This window comes from Pongo pygmaeus, chromosome 1 (genome assembly GCF_028885625.2).
Source record: "Pongo pygmaeus isolate AG05252 chromosome 1, NHGRI_mPonPyg2-v2.0_pri, whole genome shotgun sequence".
NCBI lineage: Eukaryota > Metazoa > Chordata > Mammalia > Primates > Hominidae > Pongo > Pongo pygmaeus.
In genome coordinates, this window is record NC_072373.2 from 158,559,695 (window position 1) to 158,582,457 (window position 22,763).

The following is a 22,763-nucleotide window of genomic DNA, read 5'->3' on the forward strand; positions in this document are numbered from 1 at the left end:
TACTTCCCACCAGGTCCCACCTTCAGCACTGAGGATTCCAATTCAACATGAGATTAGGACAGGGACAAATACTCAAACTCTATCAGTAATACATCCTAACAGCCATGATTTGCCTTTGCTTTTTTCATATGACATTTGCATAGATTTGGTAGGCCTACCAAAACAGAGTACCACAGATGGGGTGGCTTCAACAACAGAAATGTATTGTCTCACAATTCTGGAGGCTATAAGTCCGAGATCAAGATTTGGCCATGTTGGTTCCCTCTTAGAGCTATGAGGGAAGAATGTGCTCCAGGTCTCTCTCCTTGACTTGTAGATAGCTGTTTGCTTCCAGTGTGTTCGCATTGTCTTTCTCCATGCCTATGCCTGTGTTCAGTTTTCCTTTTTTGGATTAAGCCCACCTTAATGACCTCATTTTAACTTAATTAGCTTTTTAAAGACCCTACCAGCAAATATAGTTACATTATGAAGTACTGGGCTTTAGGACTTTAACATATAAATTTCAGGGGTACACAACTGAGTCCACAACAGCATCTAAAGCATTGTTACTCAAATAGCATTTATTGAAGAATTGTATTTCTTTTTAGAAGGAGAACGCTATTAGATATCAAGTACAGCTTAAAAATACTAGTAGATTAAGTCCCTGATCTTGGTGAAATTGTGACTAATGTACAGACACTCAGGAAATATATGGTACATAAATAGGATTAGCTGTACAGATCTATATAGGCACTGGGCTGTTTCATAAGGCAGAAAAGGAATGTCTGTGACTGAGGTTTACTCAAAAAAAGTAATACTAAGAACAAAAAGATTCTTATTGTGCAAATGTGACAATAAAAACAAATATGCTGAGAGACATACGATGCATAACAGCAAGTTACAGGCATAGAGGACATGTAAACAGTATTTTCTGATACCCAGTTGAAACTTCTGTAGCTGGAACTATTGTCACTTGAGGAAGATAGTTTTATTAGGCTACAGCATATGTAGACAAATATATTCAGATAAGTTATAATGCTTACAAATGGAACATAATAGGGGTTTCACATGGCGCAGACCAATAACATATGGTTCTGTTCAGAGAGACAGTAAATAATACATTGCTAGTAATGAATTCAACCTGGTCAGAACAGAACCTAGCTGCAAACAACCATATAAACAGTAACAGCCGGTACTTTTGCAGGCACTTTCCTTTCATAATTTATCTCTCTTGAACAAGGTGTGTGTGTTGGATGGTTGGGGGAGGTAGTTCTTCCCCAGTTTAATAAATAATATGTTATTTCACTTTTGTTTTTTTGCAATTTGAATTTTTAAGGGAAAAACAATGGCTAAACTTGCCATTGCAAATTGAATCATATATTGTCCAGGTAAAACACTTCTTAGACCAGTAAGTGGGATAGAATGTAGAAAGGCCAGAAAAATAATCATAAAATCCAAAATGTATGATAGCTGTGAGAAAGGCCCTGTGAATGCTATATTGAGTAAATATGATCTTTACCTCATAGGAATAGACATATGTGTTGTTTCTCCAACTTTAAACTATTAAACTGCTTTTCTGGCTCTGTAGGTTTGAGTTTACAAAATAAAATTATATTGTGTTTTTACAACATAATTCTTAACTGTCAAATAAAAATACTGTAGGCACTGAACAATGTTTCATAATTTTAATCTTATTTTTTCAATAAATTTTTAACAATGAAAATCTCTCATTGCTATCATACAGTTTGGATTTTGTGATTATTTCTGGCCTTTCTACATTCTACCCCATTTGGTGAGGTAAAATTGAAATTTCAATTTTATTGGTATTTCCACAATGCTTTCTACATATTTTTACATTTGATGCTCATAATAACCCTAGAAGATAGGTGATATGGTTTGGCTCTGTGTCCTCACCCAAATCTTACCTTGAATTTTAATAATCCCCATGTATCAAGGGTGAGACCAGTTGGAGATAATTTAATCATGGGAGTAGCTTCCCCCATGCTGTTCTCGTGATACTGAGTGAGTTCTCATGAGATTTGATGGTTTTATAAGCATCTGGCATTTCCCCTGCTGGCACTTATTCTTTCTCCTGCCGCTTTGTGAAGAGGTGCCTTCCACCATGATTGTAAATTTCCTGAGGCAACCTCAGCAACGCAGAACTGTGAGTCAATTAAACCTCTTTCCTTTATATATTTCCCAGTCTTCGGTATTTCTTTACAACAGCATGAGAACGGTCTAATACGGTAAATTGGTACCACAGAGGGTAGAGTGCTGCTATAAAGTTACCCGAAAATGTGAAAGCAACTTTGGAACTGGGTAACAGGCAGAGGCTGGAACAGTTTGGAGGGTTCAAAAGAAGACAGGAAGATGTGGGAAAGTATGGTACTTCCTAAAGATTTGTTGAATGGCTTTTACCAAAATGCTAATAGTGATATGGACAATGAAGTCCAGGTTGAGATGGTCTCAGATAGAGATGAGGAACCTGTTGGGAACTGTAATAAAGGCAACTCTTGCTATGCTTTAGCAAAGAGACTGGTGACATGTTTCCCCTGCCCTCGAGATCTGTGGAACTTTGAACTTGAGAGAGATGATTTAAGGTATCTAGCAGAAGAAGTTTCTAGCAGCAAAGTGTTCAAGGAGTTACTTGGGTGCTCTTAAAAGCATTCAGTTTTATGCATTCACAAAGAGATGGTTTGGAATTGGAACTTATGTTTAAAAGGGAAGCAGAGCATAAAAGTTTGGGAAATTTAAAGCCTTATGGTAGAAAAGAAAAACTCATTTCTGATTATAAATTCAAGACCACTGCAGAAGTTTGCATAAATAATGAGGAGCCAAATGTTAATTGCCAAGATAATGAGAACATCTCCAGGGCATGTCAGATGTTTTCCTGGCAAGTCTTTCCATCACAGGCCCAGAGGCCTAAGAGAAAAAGAGGATTTTCTGGGTTGGGCACAGGGCCTTGCTGTCATGTGCAGTCTCAGGACTTTGTGCCCTGCATCCCAGCCATGACTGAAAGGGATCAACGTATAGCTCTGGCTGGGGCTTCAGAGGTTGCAAGCCCCAATCCTTGGTAGCTTACATGTGCTGTTGGGCCTTCAGATGCACAGAAGTCAAGAATTGAGGTTTGGGAACCTCTGCCTAGATTTCAGAGGATATATGGAAACCCCTGAATGTCCAGGCAGAAGTTTACTGCAGGGCCAGAGCTTTTAGGGAGAACCTCTGCTAGGGCAGTGCAGAAGGGAAATGCGGGGTTGGAGCTTTCACACAGAGTCCTCAGTGGGGCCCTGCCTAATGTAGCTGTTAGAAGAGGGCCACTGTCTTCCAGACCCCAGAATGGTAGATCCACCAACAGCTTGCACCATGTACCTGGAAAAGCCACAGACACTAAATGCTAGTCTGTGAAAGCAGCTGGGAGAGCAGCTGTACCCTGCAAATCCACAGGGCTGGAGTTGGCCAAGGCCATGGGAGCTTCCCACTTGCATTAGCATGGTCTGGATGTGAGACATGGAGTCAAAGGAAATCATTTTGGAACTTTAAGGTTTAATGACTGCCCTATTGGATTTCAGACTTGCATGTGGTATGTAGACCCTTTGTTTTGGCCAATTTCTCCCATTTGCAGTGGTGTATTTACCCAATGCCTGTACCTCCATTGTTTCTAGGAAGTAACCAACTTGCTTTTCATTTTACAGGCTCATAGGCCGAAGGGACTTGCATTGTCTCAGATGAGACTTTGGATTCAGACTTTTGTGTTAATACTGGAATTAGTTAAGACTTTTGCAGACTGTTGGAAGGCCATGATTTTGTTTTGAAATGTGAGGACGTGAGATTTGGGAGGGGCCAAAGGCAGAATGATAAAGTTTGGCTCTGTATCCTCACCCCAATCTCACCTTGAATTGTAATAATCCCCAGGTGTAAAGGGCAGGGCCAGGAGGAGGTAATTGAATCATGGGGATGCTTTTCCCCATGCTGTTCTCATGATAGTGAGTCCTCATGAGATCTGATGGTTTTATAAGCATCTGGCATTTCCCCTCCTGGCCCTCATTCTCTCTCCTTCCTCCCTGTGAAGAGGTCCCTTCTGCAATGATTGTAAGTCCCCTGAGGTCTCCCCAGCCATGTGGAACTGTGAGTCAATTAAACGTCTTTCCTTTATAAATTGCCCAGTCTCTGGTATTTTTTTCATAGCAGTGTGAGAATGAACTAATACAATAGGTACTGTTTCCTTTATTCAAAGAGAAAACTGACCCTAACAGAGGTTAAACATTTTGCCCCAGATCACATAAACCAACTGCATTGACTCTGAGGCCCACATTCTTAATCACTTGTTTATCTATATTGTTATAAAATGTTTTTTTTACAAAGACATCTATAAGAATACATTGTGTGTGTTATATGTATACTTCCTTCAGATGCTAAATGGTTTTTAGAAGCCTCATCATAAAGAGTTCCTTAAGTGCTTTCTTGCATTGTCAAGGTGGTGTGACAATTATTACAGCTTTTCTGTTAGACAATATGCTTATTTGCTTTTTGCCTGTTAGCAAATATTTCTTCTTGTAAATAAAGTAAGGTCCAAAAGCTTTACAGTAATATCCAATAGGAAATAATCCGATTGATTTAATTTTAGCACAGTTCTGCTACATTATACATAACAAAACTATTTTCCAAATATCTGTGTCTTTATATTCTTATTTATGGTATCCTGATCTATCCACATATAACTTAATGATCCTCAAAACACTCCTTCGATGGAGACATCAAAAGTATATTTTCCTTCATGTTGGCTTTAAATTTCCTAGTGGCCTAGAACAAAAAGGGAAACAACTAGTTTATAGGATTCTATAAACAACTAATTTATAGGATTATAATATAAAAGGAAATTAGGATGCCAGAGGTAGACCTTTTCCTAGTGCTAAAATGCACAAATAATTTTCCCATAGGTCATCAGTAAGTAGACACATCGATATGGCAGAAAAGGACCTCAATAATCTTTCTGATAAAAATAGAATAGGAAGTTTCATAAGGCCTTTCTTATAACGTTTATCAATGAAAACTGGTATACCACCAAAGGAAAAGTTGTTAAAGAAAATTTTATGAAGTGCCAAGATAAGGCAGTCAAAAGGAATCATTTTATAATATACTGGCTGTATTAGTCTGTTCTCACACTGCTATAAAGAACTACCTGTGACCGGGTAATTAATGAAGAAAACATGTTTAACTGACTCACAGTTCCACAGGCTGTACAGGAAGCATGGCTGAGAAGTCTCAGGAAACTTACAATCGTGGCAGAATGTTGAAGGGGAAGCAAGCACATCTTCACATGGTGGCAGGAGAGAGAGAGAGATTTAAGATGGAAGTGCCACACACTTTCAAACAACCATATCTCATGAGAACTCACTCACTATCATGAGAACAGCAAAGGGTAAATCTGACCCCATGATCCAGTCACCACCCTCCAGGACCATCCTCCAATTTGATATGAAATTTGGGCAGGGATACCAGGGACTCAAATCCAAACCATATCACTGACATATTCTGAAAAGAAAATTTTAAATAGGTAAAGAAATAAATGAATTTTCCTCACATAATTTTTTATGAATATTGTCTCTGTACTTGAACTTATGATAAGAATTAAACGCCAGAAAAGTCAAAGTTATATTAATCTGGCCAGAACTGGGAGTACAGAATATATTGCTCAAGAGGGCCCCAAGTCACAAAGCTAATATAATAGGATGTTAAAATGAACCTTCAGCTGAATCCTAAAGAAACAGATAGCAAAGTGAGTTGTAATTCACATCACCTTTATAGAACTTCTAATACATGATTAACTAAAAACCAATTAGAATACTCCTAAAACTCTGTCCCTCCCTGTGGGACTACACGGATTGGGAGAGAAGCATTTTGATGTGGTTTCTTAGGAAAAACTGTTCTATGTGATCCACATCCTCATTGCCGTTTGATATTGTAAATCTTTTAAAATTTAGTCATTTTAGTAGATGTGTAGTAGTATATCACTATGCTTTTGCCTTTATATTTATATAAAGTAAAAATCACTATTTATAGCATATAGTTTTATGGCTTTTGAAAATGCATAGTCATGTATCCATGAACATAACCAAGATACAGAACAATTTTATAATTCTAAGAAATTCTCTCAGCTATCCTTCAATACTAAACCAGCCTCCCCTTCTCCACCCTCTTGGAACAACTGATCTGTTCTTCACCTTGACAGTTTTGCCATTTCTATAACGTTAAATAAATTAAATCATACAATATATAGCCTTTTGAATCTATTTTATTTTGTGCACGTGTTTAAATAAAATAAATTTAAATATGTATTTATGGATTTTGAAAACAATAAAACATGTCTTAGGTTCATCCATGTTTTATATGTATGAATAATTTTATTGGAAAATTGGATTGCATGTATTGGCAAATGAATGTAGCATAATCTTTCATGCATTGAAGGATATTTGGGCAGTTTCCAGTTTTTAGCAATTGTGAGTAATGCTAATACAATCATTCACACAGTTGTTGAAATTTAGTTTTTATTTATGCAGGAGTGAGATTGCCAGATGACATGGTCAATGAATGTTCAGTTTTATGAAAAACTGACAAACTGTTTTCCAAAGTGGCCACACCATTTCACACTCACACCAGCAGTGTAGGAGAATTCAAGTTGTTCTGCTTCCTAACAGCACTAATCTTTTTTTTTTTTTTTTTGGTAAATTTTAGCCATTCTAATAGTGGAATGTCTTCCTGAATTTGCATTGAATTTTCCTAATGACTAATTATGTGCAGCATCTTTTGATGTACCTATTTACCATCTGGGTGTCTTCTTCTTTTTTTTTTTTTTTTTTTGGTGGAGTCTCGCTCTGTCGCACAGGCTGGAGTGCAGTGGCGGATCTCCACTCAGTGCAAGCTCCGCCCGCTGGGTTCACGCCATTCTCCTGCCTCAGCCTCCCGCGTAGCTGGGACTACAGGCGCCCACCACTGCACCTGGCTAATTTTTTGTATTTTTTTTTTTAGTAGATACGGGGTTTCACCGTGTTAGCCAGGACGGTCTCTGTCTCCTGACCTCGTGATCCGCTCGCCTCGGCCTCCCATTGGGTGTCTTCTTTAATAAAGTATTTGTTCAAATATTTTGGCCATTTAAAATTTTTTTAACTTTTTTGTGGGTAAATAGTAGGTATATATATTTATGGGGTACATGAGATATTTTGATACAGACATGCAATGCAAAATAAGCACATAATGGAGAATGGGGTATCCATCCCTTCAAGCACTTATCCTTTGAGTTACAAGCAATCCAATTACATTCTTTGAGCTATTTAAAATATATAATTAAGTTATTATTGGCTATAGTCGCCCTATTGTGCTATCAAATAGTAGATCTTATTCATTCTTTCTAAATTTTTAGTACCCATTAACTAACCCGACCTCTCTCCCAATTCCCCTTCCCAGATTCTGTTAATCATCCTTCTACGCTTTATGACCACAAGTTCTGATGTTTTTATTATTATTATTATTTTTAGATACCACAAATAAGTGAGAACATGTGATTGTTTGTCTTTCTGTGCCTGGCATATTTCACTTAACATAATGACCTCCAGTTCCATCCATATTGTTGCAAATGAAAGGATCTCATTTTGTTATGGCTTGATAGTACTCCACAGTGTATATGTACCACACTTTATTTATCCATTCATCTGTTGATGAACACTTAGTTTGCTTCCAAGTTTTAGCAATTGTAAACAGTGCTGGCACAAACATAGGAGTACAGCTACCTCCTTGATATACTGATTTTCTTTCTTTTGTGTGTATACCCAGCAGTGGGATTGCTGCATCATATGGTAGCTCAATTTTTAGTTTTAGGGAAATCTCTAAACTGTTCTTTACAGTGGTTGTGCTAATTTACATTTCCAACAGTGTACAAGGGTTCCCTTTTCTCCATATCCTGGCCACTGTTTGTCTTTTGGATATTAGCCATTTTAACTGGGGCGAGATTGTAATAACTGTAGGTTTGATTTGCATTTCTCAGATGACCAATGATGTTGATTGCCTTTTCAAATGCCTGTTTGCTATTTGTATGTCTTCTTTTGAGAAATGTCTATTCAAGTATTTTGCTTATTTTTTCATCAGATTATTAGATATTTTCCTATATAGTTGTTTGAACTCCTTATATATTCTGGTTATTAATCCCTTGTCAGAGGGGTACTTTGCAAACATTTTCTCCCATTCTATGGGTTGTCTCTTCAACTCATAGACTGTATCCTTTGCTTTGTTGACCATATCCTTTGTTGTGCAGAAGCTTTTTAAGTTGATATGATCTCATTTGTCCATGTTTGCTTTGGTTGCCTGTGCTTACAGCGTACTGCTAAAGAAATGTTCACCCAGACCAATGCCTTGGAGATATTCCCCAATGTATTCTTGTAGTAATTACATAGTTTGAGGTCTTAAATTTAAGTCTTTAATCCACTTTTATTTGATTTTTTGTATATGGTGAGAAACAGGAATCTAGTTTCATCCCTTTACTTATGAATATCCAGTTTTGCCAGCACCCTTTATTGAAGAGACTGCCTTTTCCTCACTGTTCTTGGCAGCTTTGTCAAAAATGAGTTCATTGTAGGTGTGTTTATTTGTTTCTGGGTTCTCTATTCTGTTCCATTGGTCTATGTGTCTGTTTTCATACTCATGCCATGCTGTTTTGGTTACTATAGCTCAGTAGTATAATGAACAGACACTTCTTAAAAGAAGACATACATGTGGCCAACAACCATGAACAAAGGTCAACATCACTAATCATTAGAGAAATGCAAATCAGAAACACAATGAGTTGATACCATCTCACACCAGTCAGAATGGCTGTTATTAAAAAGTTAAAAAGCAACAGATGCTGGTGAGGTTGTGGAGAAAAAGGAATGCTTTTCTCCACAAAATTCTCTGCAGAGAATTCTCTGAATTGCCGGAAAGAGGCTCTTGTTCTCTTCCTGGGAGTGTAAATTAGTTCAACCATTGTGGAAGAGAATGTGGCGATTCCTCAAAGACCTAGAACCAGAAATACATTTGACCTAGCAATCCCATTACTGAGTATCTGCCCAAAGGAATATAAATCATTCTATTATAAAGACACATGCACCTGTATGTTCATTGCAGCACCGTTTATAATATAATAGCAAAGTCATGGAAACAACCTAAATGTCCATCAGTGATAGACTGAATAAAGAAAATATGATATATATACACCATGGAATACTATGCAGCCATAGAAAGGAATAAGAACTTGTCCTTTGCAGGGACATGGAAGGAGCTGGAAGCCATTATCCTCAGCAAAGTAATGTAGAAACAGAAAACCAAACACTGCATGTTCTCACTTATAAAGTGGGAGCTGAATTGTGAGAACACATGGATACATAGTGGGGAACAACACATGCTGGGCACCTGTGGGGAGGGGGAGCATCAGAAAGAAGAGCTAATGGATGCTGGGCTTAATACCTGGTGATGGGATGATCTGTGTGCCAAACTACCATGACATGTGTTTACCTATGTAACAAGCCTGCACATTCTGTATATTTACTCCTGAACTTAAAAATAAAATAAAATTAAAACTCTGTAGTATAATTTGAAGTCAGGTAATTTGTTTCCTTCCGTTTAGGCTAACTTTGGCTATTCTGGATCTTGTATGATTCCATATAAATTTTAGATTCGTTTTTCTATTTCTGTGAAGAATGTTACTGGTATTTTGACAGGGATTGCACTGAACCTGTAGATTGTTCACTAATTCATTCTTCTGCTTGATCCATTCTGCTATTAGAGCACTCCAACATATTTTTCAGTATGCCAAATACATTTTTCAGCTCCATAATTATTGCTTGATTCTTTTTAATTATTTCAATCTCATAATTAAATTTATCTGATGGAATTCTGAGTTCCTTCTCGGTGTTATCTTGAATTTGAGTTTTCTCAACACAGCTATGTTGAATCCTCTGTTTGAAAGGGCACACATCTCTATTTCTCCTGGGTTGGTACCTGCTGCCTTTCTAGTTCATTTGCTGAGGGCATGTTTTCCTCAATGGTGTTGATTCTAGTAGATGTTCTTCAGTGTCTGGACATTAAAAAGTTAGGTATTATATTTATTGTAGCCTTCGTTGTCTGAGCTCATTTGTAGCAATCCTTTTTTGAAAGGCTTTCCAGTTATTTGAAAGGACTTTGGTGTTGTGATCTAAGCTATTCCTGCTTTATGGGCATCCCAAGCCCAGTAATGCTGTGGTTCTTGCAGACTCTTAGAGGAATTGCCTTGATGGTCTTGGACAAGATGTGAGAGAATTCTCTGAATTGCCAGACAGAAGCTCTTGTTCTCTTCCTTTACTTTCTCACAAACATACAATCTCCATCTCTGTCCTGAGCCACCTGAACCTGGGGGTATAGTGACACAAGCACCCCTGTGGCCACCACCACTGTGATTGCATAAGGTGAGACCTGAAGTCAACATAGCTCTGGGTTTCTCCCCAGGCCTGCTGTAATGACTCCCTGGCTACCGCCTGTGTTCACTCACAGCCCTGGGGCTCTATAGTCAGCAAGCAGAAAAGCCAGCCAGGCCCATGTCCTTTCTTTCAGGATGGCGAGGTCCCCCAGGCCCTGGGTGGGTCCAGAACTGCCATCTGAGAATCAGGGACTAGAGTCAGAAACCTTAGAAGTATACCTGATCTTCTATTGTATTCTGGCTGAGCTGGCACTCAAACTGAAAGACACAGTTCTTCCCACCCTTCCCTCCCCTTTCCAAAGGCAGAGGAGCCTCACCCTATAGCCACTACCAACCCTGGCCATGAGGAGCACTCTCAGCCTACCACTGATGTCCCCTTAAGACCTAAAGTATCTTAGGTCAGCTTGTGTGAATGCTGCCTGACCTGGAACTCACCATTGAGGGCAGTGGGCTCCCCTCTGGCCCAGGGCAAGTTCAGAAATGCCACCCAGGAGTCAGCTCCTAGAATCAGAGAGCCCAAGAGCCCACTCTTGGTGCTCCAACCCCTGTGGCAGCGTAGGGACCTAAGTTGCAAAACAAAGACCCCTTAACTTTTTTCCTTTGCTTTTCTCAAGCACTCTCAATCAAACCACTTGGATTGGCAATTCCTCTCTTGCTAGGGCTGGTTTAAATCCTCCTTCTGCAGATGGGCATCAGCTGAGTTTGATCTAGTTTTCCTTTCTGCTCTAACAAGACAGCACTGAGTTTAATGCCTCACAGTTGTTGTGGTCTCCCTCCCCCAGTGTCCCATAATCATCAGCTGGTAATGTACTGAGTCTCACTTGAATCCAGCAAATCTCAGAAGCTTACCAAGACCCTCAATGCAGTACCTGGGTATCGTTGCTGGTTATTCAGGGCCCAATGTTCCTTAGTTAGCAGGTGATGAATGCTGGCAGGATTGGGTCCTTTCCTGTAAGGCAGTGGGTTTCCTTCTGACACAGGGTGTGTCTAGAAATGTCATCTGGAAGCTAGGGCCTGGAATGGGGGCCTTTTGAGTCTGATTCATGCCCTATTCTGCTGTTGCTGAGCTGGTATTCAAGGTGCAAGACAAAGTCCTCCCCACTCTTTACTCTCCTGTCCTCTAGCAGAAACAAGGGGTATTTTGTTGTTGTTGTTGTTGTTGTTGTTTTGGAGCAGCAAACTGTGGCAGCCTGGGGTTAGGGGAATGGGGATGTCAGCATTCTCTTGGCTGCCCCAACTGATATCTCAATATATTGTGTATCTCCCAGTCCACTGTGTCTGGGCCTAGTTCTTCCCTAGGACTCACCTAAGAGTTGCAGTCCTTACGGCCTAGACTGCCTTTCAAGTTTATTTAGAGGCTGAAAGCATTTTGGCCCTTAGTCATAAGGTCTGCAGGCACTCAAATTCAAACCACTTGGGTTGGCAATTCCCCTCTGGCTAGGGCTGGTTTAAATCCTCCTTCTGCAGATGGGCATCAGCTGAGTTTGATCTGGTTTTCCTTTCTGCTCTAACAAGACAGCACTGAGTTTAATGCCTCACAGCTGTTGTGGTCTCCCTCCCCCAGTGTCCAAAGATGCTCTGTGCACCACACAGCTGCATCTGGAGGGTTGGGGAAGGGGGTGGCATTGGTGATTTAGGATTGTTATTTTAAAAATCTCTTCAGTACCTCTTTCAGCAATACGAAGTTAAAACCAGGTACTGTGAGTACTCACCTGAATTTTGGTTCTTATGAAAGTGTTTTTCTTCTGTGTAGATAGTTGTTAACTTGATGTCCTTGTTGGAGGAATGATACCTGGAGCTTTCTATTCTGCCATCTTGGACTGCCTCTTGCCTTCTGGCTCCTTCCTTCCTTCCTTCCTTCCCTCCCTCCCTCCCTCCTTCCTTCCTACCTTCCTTCCTTCCTTCCTTCCCTCCCTCCTTCCTTCCTTCCATCCTTCCATCCTTCCTTCCATCCTTCCTCTCTTTCTTCCTTCCTTCTCTCTCTTTCTCTCTCCTTTCTTTTCTTTCCTTCTTTCTTTTTCTTTCTTTCTTTCTTTCTCTCTTTCTTTCTCTCTTTCCCTCCCCTCCCCTCCCCTCCCCTCCTCTCCCCTCCCCTCCTCTCCTCTCCTCTCCTCTCCCCTCCCCTCCTCTCCCCTCCTCTCCTCTCCTCTCCCCTCCCCTCCTCTCCTCTCCCCTCCTTTCTTTTCCTGAGTCTCACTCTGTCACCCAGGCTGGAGTGCAGTGGCCCGATCTCAGCTCACTGTAAGCTCCACCTCCTGGGTTCACACCATTCTCCTGCCTCAGCCTCCTGAGTAGCTGGGACTGCAGGCACCCACCACCACGCCAGGCCTGGCCTATTTCTTATTTGGGTTGTATGTTTTTACTGACTTTCAAAATTTGTTATACATTCTGGACACATGTTCTTTGTCTAATATGTGGTTTAAAAATGTTTCCTTCCTTTTATGTGATTAATGGTGTCTTTTCCAAAGCAAAAGTTTTTGTTTTTATAAAATGTTGATGATATCCACTTATTAGTATATCCTTATATAGTTTTGCTTTCTGTGTAATATCTAAACACCTTTAGCTCAACCCAGAGTCACAAATATTTTCTTCGTTGTTTCCTTCTAAATCGTATTTAGGGTAATATGATTCAAATTTAAGTCAATGATGCATATTGAGTTAATTTATGTATAAAGTGTGAGATATAGGTTAGAGTAGATAACCTTGCCTTCATCCTCATATTAGTAAGAAAACATCATTTCATCATTAAGTATGAGGTCAGGTGTTATTTTTCATAGAAGTCTTTGGCAGGTTGAGATAATTCTCCTCAATCCCAATTTTATGAAAAAAATTAAAATATTGAATAAATGTTGAATTTTTCAATGAATTATCTGCATGTTAATATACCCATATATTGTTATTGTTGTAAATGTAGTGACTCATATTGTTTAATTTTTTTTTTGGTTACACAATCATCTTTTCAACCTTGGAATAAACTGTACTTGATCATGGTGTATTATCATATTTATATATCCCTAGATTGGTATACCAAAAATTTGTTAAGAGATTTTTGTGTCAATGTTCTTAAGAGGTATTATTTTTTCTTTTGATACTTTTTGTCCTGATATTAGGGTAATAATAGTGACATAAAATGAATTGGAGCATTAACCCACTCCATTGTCAGAAAGAATTTGTGTAGGTTTGGTATTATTTATTTCTTAAAGGTTTAATAGAGATATGATCTTGAAGTTTTCTCTGTGAGTGATCTTTTAATTACAAAGTCAATTTCTTGCAATTGCATATACTAAATATTCAGATTTTTTATTTTTTCTAAATTAATATAGAAATTTCTATTTTTCAAGAAATTTGTACACTTAATCTAAACTGTTAAATTAATTGACAAGTAGTTGTCTTAATATTAGCTTAATAGCTACTTAATTTTTCTTGGAGGTGTACTATTTTTCTCCTTCACTTCTGATAATTGGTAACTTGTGTCATCTCTTTTTGTTCTTTATTAGTCTGGTGAAGATTTTTCCATTTTAGTGATCTTTTAAAGCACTAGCTTTTGGTTTCACTGAGCTTTACTGTTGACTATTCATCTTCAATTTTAATAATTTATCATCTTTACTATTTCCATAACTCTATTTACTTTAACTTTTATTTGTTCTTTCTTTTCCAACTTTTTAAGGTCAAAGCTTACAAAATTGATTTTAAATCTCTTGTGTGTGTGTGTGTGTGAGAGAGAGAGAGAGAGAGAGAGATTCTATTTTCTCTTGGCTTGCATAGTTTTAAACAAGAAGTCTGCGATAATTCTTATTTCAGTTTCTTAGTGTAAAATGTGTATTTTATCTCTGGCTCCTTTTTAGATTTTCTCTTTTCCTCTGGTTTTTAGCAATTTCATTATGATATTCTTTTGTGTGATTTTTGTTTCTTTGTCTACTTTTCTTTGTCATGATTAATGTCTTGTATTTGCTATTTTAGTGTATGCATCAAATTCAGAAACCATTCAACCTTTGTTTCTTAATATATTTTTTCTGTCCCCTTTATGGGACCCCCAATATTTATATATGACAATTTTTTATTATTCCATATATCATTGAGGATCTGTATTTTTATTTGTTTGTTTGGTTTTTAGTATTTTTCTTTCTCTCTTCTTCAATTTGGAAATGTTATGTACTCTTGCTCTGCCTTCAAGTTAACAATATTTTTTTCTTTGGTGTTTAATACACTGTTAATTTCTTCCAATTAAGACTTAATTTCATATATTTTGTGTTGCTATATAATGTTTATTGTGTCATTTTTTTCTATCTGCCATTTGTTTCTTCATTATATTTATTTTTTGTAAAGACTTCAACATAATTATAGCCAACTGTATTTAAATTTTTTCTCTTACTTCCATTTTTTTTCATTTCTAGGTCTCTTTCTATTGACTGTTTTTCCACTAGTTATAGTTCAGAGATTTCTGTTTGTTTAAATGTTTAGTCATTTTTAAAATTGGATATTGGACATTATGTTGTTAAGTGTTTAGATTTTGTTTTGTTCCTTTAAAAAGTGTTGGACTTTTTTTTAAACAGGCTCCTGTATCACCTGCAAATTATTTTGGTCCATTAAACCTTGTTATTAAGCTTTAAAGGATAGGCCAAAGAGAGTCTTTATTCTGGCTTTTATTCAGCCATACAACTAAGGCATTAGCCCTTTGGAATCTCCATCAGTCTCTGGTGATTATATTCTTGTAGATCAAAGAGCAATATCTCTTTACCTTGTTTGAGCTCTAGAAATTGTCTATCTTACAAATGCCCAGTTGTTTGTTTTTTCTTCAGATTTATGGGATTTTTTGCCTATGCAAGTACAGCCTAGTACTCAGCAACGACAAGAAAACACATGTAGATTTCTGTAGCTTTTTGTCTGTATGAGTTCCTTCTCTTTAAAACCTGCACCACTACTTCCATCCCCTTGGTCTACCTGAATTCCAATCTCTCTTTCCTTGACAATGCAAGACCACTGGGCTCTAGTTTCCACCTCTGTGAGCCTGGGATCTGAAAATTGCATGAGATAGAAAGCCATGAATATTAATTGTGGGGGTCACTGTGTTTACTTCTCTTCCATTAGAGATCAAAGTTCTGTGCTTCTTACTGTCCAATGTCTGAAAGGGTTTTTTTTTTTTTTTTTTTTTAATGAGTGTTGCTCATTCTTTACTGGTTTATGGCAAGAAGGTAAGTCTGGCCATTGTTCCTAAATATAATAGTGATCTGAATGCCAGAGTTATCTTTTAAAATGTAATATTTAAAAATATGTAATATTTAGAAATGTAATGCTTTAAAATATTCTAATACTTTTTAACTTACGTTATTCTAATAATTCCTCAATTTATAATCCAAATTCTTCACATGGAATACAAGGCCTTCTAAGCTATAACTTCTCTTTATAGCTCCAGAGTCTCTTCTACCTACTCCTATGAAATTACTGTTCTGGCATAACCAAATGTTCAGAAATCTTCCTTTAAGTTATGACAGTGCAATTATGACAGCATAACACCCTATATTTATGCCAAATGTAGTAGTTATCATACTTTATTGAAATTGCCCACTTATACTTTCGTTTCCCAATAAACTTTGAAAGGGAAACAACCTTATTCAGTGGTCAGAGATCTTGTCACAATTAATATCCATTGAATGAATTTATAAATGGAAGAAAAGAAGGTAGGTAGGAAGGCAGGAAGAAAAGAAACAATTGATTTTGAGCTGATTTAAAAATTTTCCTTCAGTGCTCTCTACTGGATTATTACAAATATGTAACCAAAAAAACTCAAAAGCTTGAAGTTTTTCTTACTAATTACTTTTATTTGCTTTTGAAACCTGTTAGAATCATTTCAGTAGATGACTTCCATAATTTCATCTACCCATATACCTCCTCTTATTGCTCCATAAGCTCCATTATTTCTGTGCTCTAACAACACTTCTCAGACTTACATTACTTGATAGATTTGTGGTATAGTGTCATGAAATTTTTTTTGCTTCAAAATGAATGTCTTCATTAAATTTATTTTTCTGAACTTCATTTGTATTATTCAGAGAGATTAATAACCTCAGCAATTCATAAATTACACCACGTGTGTTTCTTTACCTATTGCCTTTGACAAATATTAAAATTAAATTAAAATTTGTATATGCAAGTAGAACTGCAAAATCTAAGGAAAATTGATAGAAAACTGTGCAGAATAATGGCTTCCAAAGATGTCCATGCCCTAGTCTTTGGAATATATGACCATGTTACCTTACATGGTAAAAGACACTTTGCAGATGTGATTAAGGTTAGGAGCTAGAGATGAGGAAATTAGATTAGGCAGGTGGGCTCAGTTTAATCACATGAATCCTTAAAAGTGAAAGAAGGAAACAGTAGAGTGGTCAGAGAGTTGAGACTGGAGTAGAGGCAGTAGAGATTCAAAGTGGGATAAAGACCCAACATTTGCTGGTTTGGAAAATGGAGAAAGGGGAATATGAGTCAGGGAATGCTTGTAGCCTCCAAAAGCTGGAAATGGCCGTAAGCTAACAGCCACCAAGAAAATGAAGACTTCACTGTTGCACAGCAGGAAACTTAATTCTCCCTACAACCTGAAAAACAAAGAAACAGATCTCCAGAAAAGAATCCTGAACCTCTGACACATTGATTTTAATCCAGTGAGACACTGTATTAGTTTTATACTGTTGCTATAACCAATTACCACAAACTTAGTGGCTAAAAAGAGCAAAAATTTATTATCTTTCAATTCTGTAGGTCAGAAACTCAGCACTGGTCTCATCAGACTCAAAGCAAGGTGTTGATAGGATGTGTCCCTTTTTGGAGGTTTTAAAGGATAATGGATTTTTTTTGTCAGCTGAGGGACATTTTAGTTTCCAGAGGCCACAGCTTTTCTGGGCTCATGCTCTACTTCCTCCATATTCAAAATCAACAGTGATTGGTAGAGCCTTTATCATTTTTCATCTCTTTGACTCACTCTTCTATCTACCTCTTCTACTTTTAAGAATTCATGCAATTAGTATTGTCCTTCCCAGAACTCTGCTTATCTCAAGGTCCTTAACATTATTCACATCTGCAATGTTCCTATTGTCATATAAGCTAATCACTTTAGTGAATAGGATGTGAATAACTTTGAGGGGCCCATTATTCTGGTTACCATAGTCTTCTGCTAGATTTCTGACCTAAAGAACTATAAGGAAATAAATTCGCATGGTTTTAAGTCAGTAAAGTTGTGGTAATTTGTTATGGCAGCAATAAAATACTAATACAAGTACCAATAGAATTTTTCAGATATTGAATTGACGTGGTTAATTTACTGGTTTTAAGCAGTCAATTTGTGGTAATTTGTTATGGCAGCCATAGACAACTGATATAAGTACAAATAGCATCTTTCAGAGATTAAATTAACATATAGTGCTGTATAGTTCTAAGAATGACACATACATGTTTTAATTTAGTTTAGTGAGCTAAGTAACCATTCACAAATGAGAGAGTTAATGTAGTCTTTCAGTCATATACAAATCAGGCATGTAGGTTTTTAAGTTAGTTCTGGGTTTCATATGTGTAACTGGGCTCTTTAGCAAGATACTTAATCTCTTTAACTACCATAATCTTATTCTATGTAGTGGAATTTACCTCATAAGTTTAAGGTTAACTGTAGAATTTAAGAGAGCATATGGTTCCTTACACATAATAATAAAAATTTAAAAAGGTAAATATTTTTATTTATGACATGATCAATCATTGGCTAAAAGAAAAGATTAATCTACCTTCTCTAAAGAAATGTCAAATTTTCTGAATTTTCTATTATGTTGTTGTATTAGTTCCCTTTCACACTGCTGATAAAGATGTACCTGAGACTGAGAAGAAAAAGAGGTTTAATCGGACATACAGTTCCACATGGCTGAGGATGCCTCAGAAAAATGGTGGGAGGCAAAATGGTGGCAGGAAGAGAAAAAAGAGGAGGAAGCAAAAGCAGAAACCCCTGATAAACCCATCATATCTCATGAGACTTATTCACTATTATGAGACTAGCATGGAAAGACCAGCCCCCATGATTTAATTACCCACTAGGTCCCTCCCACAGCAAGTGACAATTCTGGGAGATACAATTCAAGTTGAGATTCGGGTGGGGACACAGCCATACCATATTATTCTGCCCCTGATCCCTCCAAATCTCATGTCTTCCCATCAGTACCTGATGTAGTATATTAATGTTCCTCATACTTTAATTTATATTTAATACCATCCTTACTCTTTATAATTTAAGTTATATTTTAAAAATTCTTGGAAGTGAAGTGTTTTTTTTTTATATATACATCAATAGGTTTTACAGACACATTTAAGCGTAGAGTATCTTCATTACAATAGTGAAAATAAGACTAAGAGAGCCAACTACCACTTCAGAAGTCTTACATTCCCCTTCTATACAACTAGGATTAGATAGATAAATGGAAATACGACTTAATCATATATATTCTAAACACTGAAGGTTTCAATTAGCAAACTCATAGTTACCTGGAGGGCAGACCATGCCACAGTTAATAAAGGCCCAGACACGGAAGTACATGGGGGAACATTGGGGGAAAATTGTTGGGATGGACTTTAGGTTTGGAGGGCCATAACTAAAATTTATTTTGTTTGTTTCATTAAAATGAACATTCTTACTAGTTCTCCAATTTCTATATCATTACAGTGGTTTTGACAAGCTAGAAAGGGGAAGATAAAAATAATATTGACTTTTGAAAACAAACAATTTAATAGAAGCATTGCTTCATTCCACAATTCCCTTTGATATGCACTGGAATGTGATTTTTTTCAAGGCCTGTGCAAGGAGGTAGAAGGGTCTCCTCTCTTGAAATTCACAAAGGCTTATTCTACCTTTGCCACACTTCTGATAATTAGGATCCTACTCAATGACTCAATGTTTTCAAATAAACAAAAATTCCATTATTAAAAGAAGGAGCCTTTATTTTCTCAAATCTCATTCATTTGGGGGTAGTCTTTCTTCTGTTATTACATCTTTATATTTCTATTCTGCTGTTATTTTTTGTCACATAGAATGTTTTCTCACGAATATTTAAAAATAAAGATAATTTAGTTTGCTTTTATGAAAACTTAACCCTTAGAGGGACAATGATTTTTTCCAAGATTTATTGCGTGAGTTATATATAGCGTGTACACTGTACCTTTCTTGGCAGCATTAATAATTTTGGAAACCAAAATATAGCAATGATTAAATATATCTATATACTTTTTTCAAGACATCTGACTTGAATCCTTGAATAAGGGTAGGAGATTTCCCCCAAAAGAAAAGTAACATTTAGTTAGGTTAAGTGTCAAGTTTCTAGCTCACACGGTAGAAAAGTCAATATGTACCAAGTCATATTAGTGAATTTCATCTACACTGCTCAGAGGTTGTTGAACTCAATTACAGAAATGTGCAGAGTCTGTTTGATGTGTGAAGAGGTTAGGAGACCACAATCAATTAAAAAGAACACATGTATATCCTGTTCTGGTGAAATAGTTGTTATAATATACCTCGTTTTGCTTCTGTTTTTTCTCTGAGTTTTCCTCTGAACATAGAAGAACAAAAGGTTTAATAATTCCCCAGTTTCATTTGGAATTGTTTTGTCAGCAATATCTTGTAAGAAGTCATGAAATTGTTGTTTTACTTGAATGAAGCCTCAGGCGGCTACAATTAAACGTGCTGTATTCTTTTTTATAGCAAAACCATTTGAAAATGGACAATATTTGGACATTTATGGAATTACAAGGGACCAGGCTGGGGAATATGAATGCAGTGCGGAAAATGATGTGTCATTCCCAGATGTGAGGAAAGTAAAAGTTGTTGTCAACTGTAAGTGTCACCACCTTTTATCAAGATAAGTTCTGAGAAAAGATAAAACACCTTGAAAAATTCTGACTGAAATTTGTGTTGCTGTTTTTAAGAGGTTGTCTATTGGTAAAAATCACCTACTAACACTGAAGATGTGTAGATGTTGAAATGTTGGTTAAATTGGTTAATGTAACAATTGTCCCAAGTAAACCCAAAATAATTCAGTTTGATGTACGGAGTGAAATGTGTTTAATACTCTCCTAGTTCCTGGCATTCTAAACTGGGGTGTCCTTACCTCAAAAGCACTGTAGCCATATGCTGGTGTTTCCCTCATGAGCTTTACCCGAAGTGCACTAACACTAAATTTAAGTGTGTAACTCCCAATCAAACCTGATGAAAATGAAGTATACTGGTCTGTACTCAAAGAAAAGAGCTGAAGTGTGATGCTTCTGTTAGTTGGGTGACTTATTTCTATCTCGTTTGGGAAAAAGAAAGTGAAGAAAGAATTTTTCCATAAGCATTGTTGTTAAGAAGTTAGAATATAAATTGGATACCTGCAGAACCGTCAATGCTAGTATGTTACACACTTTTCCTCAATGCTCCCACCACACTGATATAAGATGATTTTCCGGTAACATCCTATTATATATCTTATGATCTCAATGGTAATGACTACAATCGTTTTTACTTTTCAAAAATCTCCCCTAAGTCTTTATCTAAAAAATGTTCATACCGTTTAACTTCTTCAAATAAAATACCTTTGGGATAATTGTATTTTACCCAAAGTATTTACAAACTATAGTTTTCATTTTTAAAATTCTACTTACTTGTCTTTCTATATATGGTCCTTGCTAATAATGTGCACGTGGTATTATGCCACAGATCAGAAGAAATTGTTCCAAATATATCCAGAAATGTTAAAGCTAATCAGCAGTTGTTTCATATTAATATGAGTCTTTCAGTCTCATGGGCCAAAAAATAACTTTCAAAACACTCCTAACAGTTGAGCTGTACACCAGAGCAAATCACTGTCATCAACTAACATTTGTCAGTGACTAATCTATATACTTAGGGTTGAACTGTCTCTATTATATTGCACAAATGTGCATGATATCAAGTCAGGAGGCAGTTTTTGGAGCAGTATTTCTCATGGAGTGTTCTGCAAACAAATTGTAGCAAAATCGCCAAAGAAACTCATTAAAAATGGAAAACTCCTGGGACCCACATCAGCCATGCTGAATCAGGATCCTTGGGATGGGGAGTGTATGGCCTGGAAACCTGAATTTTAAGAGGTTCCCACTGATTCTCAGGACTCTTATTGCAGAGGGCTACTGCTCATCCCTCTGGAACTCTCTGAAATAAGAGGTAGTAAACAAGTAAAAATTCCTGATCATTTATCACTAGCCATGCTTTTCTGAATATGTGTATACTGATTTTATTGTTGGAGGGTTGAGGGCTTGGGAAGTGGAGGGGAGGGAAGAGAGACATATATCTACTAAGGAAAGAATATTTTTAGCAGTGAGCACTAAGAAATGAAAAAGCAGAGTAAAATCTGTCAAATAAACAAGGCACCCAGCCCAGCAATCCTCTTGAACTCCAAGACCCAATAGGTCTTTAAAATGATGTCTCTGATAGGCATGAAATTGAAAACCCAACTGCTGTACAGATTTGCATGGGACCTATACTCCATATACAAGCCACAACTGTTTTTGAATTAACACTTTTTCTTCCTCTGACTTTAGTTTGTTGCCACTTATTTAATCGGATTCTCTTTTCCCTAGTCAAGCAGGAAATTTAGACCGAGAAAGTCAACTTAAGGAGGCAGAAACTTGAGTAGGGAACTAAATAGATAGAAGAGAGTCTGTCCATAAAGCAAAAGAACAGAAACTGGGGAAAAAAGATACCAGGAACGCTGAAGAGTCTACAGCAGTTTCATGGATGCGGCGGACAAAGACAAAAGGCAGTGTATTACTCATAGCAATAGAAGTAGTCAGAGTATTGTCATTTTCTTGCATCAGTTCCTTAAGACCCAGTTACTACAAGGTGATAAGATGAGGGCTAGGTGACAACTGTACACAGTGGGCTTATGTCATAGTTGAAGCACCCTGAGCTTCAGAAAATTCTTTTTTAAAAAAATATATAATGGCAGCAAACAAACCTGCCCTTTGCCATAGAGAGAGAAATTATCTTTATTAAACTGGATTGTAAACAAATCTGCCCTTTACTCCATAGGGAGAACTACTTCTGTCTTCCAAGACTGAAAAGATAGAAACAAAAGCTGTCAGTGTCTCTGCTTACAAAGTGTGCAGAAATGTGAAAGACCCATGCAGAATTCTCTTCTAACACAAGATGGGAGCTGGAACATTTGAGGTAGAGCCTGAAGACATTCTATCGGGCTAACAAAGGTGTTTTATTGGCTTTATCAGGGTGTCAGACACTCTAGAATAGGTAGAGAATAAGACTTTGTTA

General features: G+C 37.1%; 1 protein-coding gene across 1 annotated transcript in view; it reads left to right on the forward strand.

The window, feature by feature from the left end:
- The window catches only part of NEGR1 (neuronal growth regulator 1), a 911,208-nt gene that overhangs the window by 599,038 nt on the left and 289,407 nt on the right, over positions 1-22,763 (forward strand). The window contains exon 4 of the mRNA XM_054482631.2: positions 20,184-20,315. Within this exon, the coding sequence (XP_054338606.1) occupies positions 20,184-20,315 (132 nt within the window). The remainder of the gene's footprint in view (positions 1-20,183; positions 20,316-22,763) is intronic.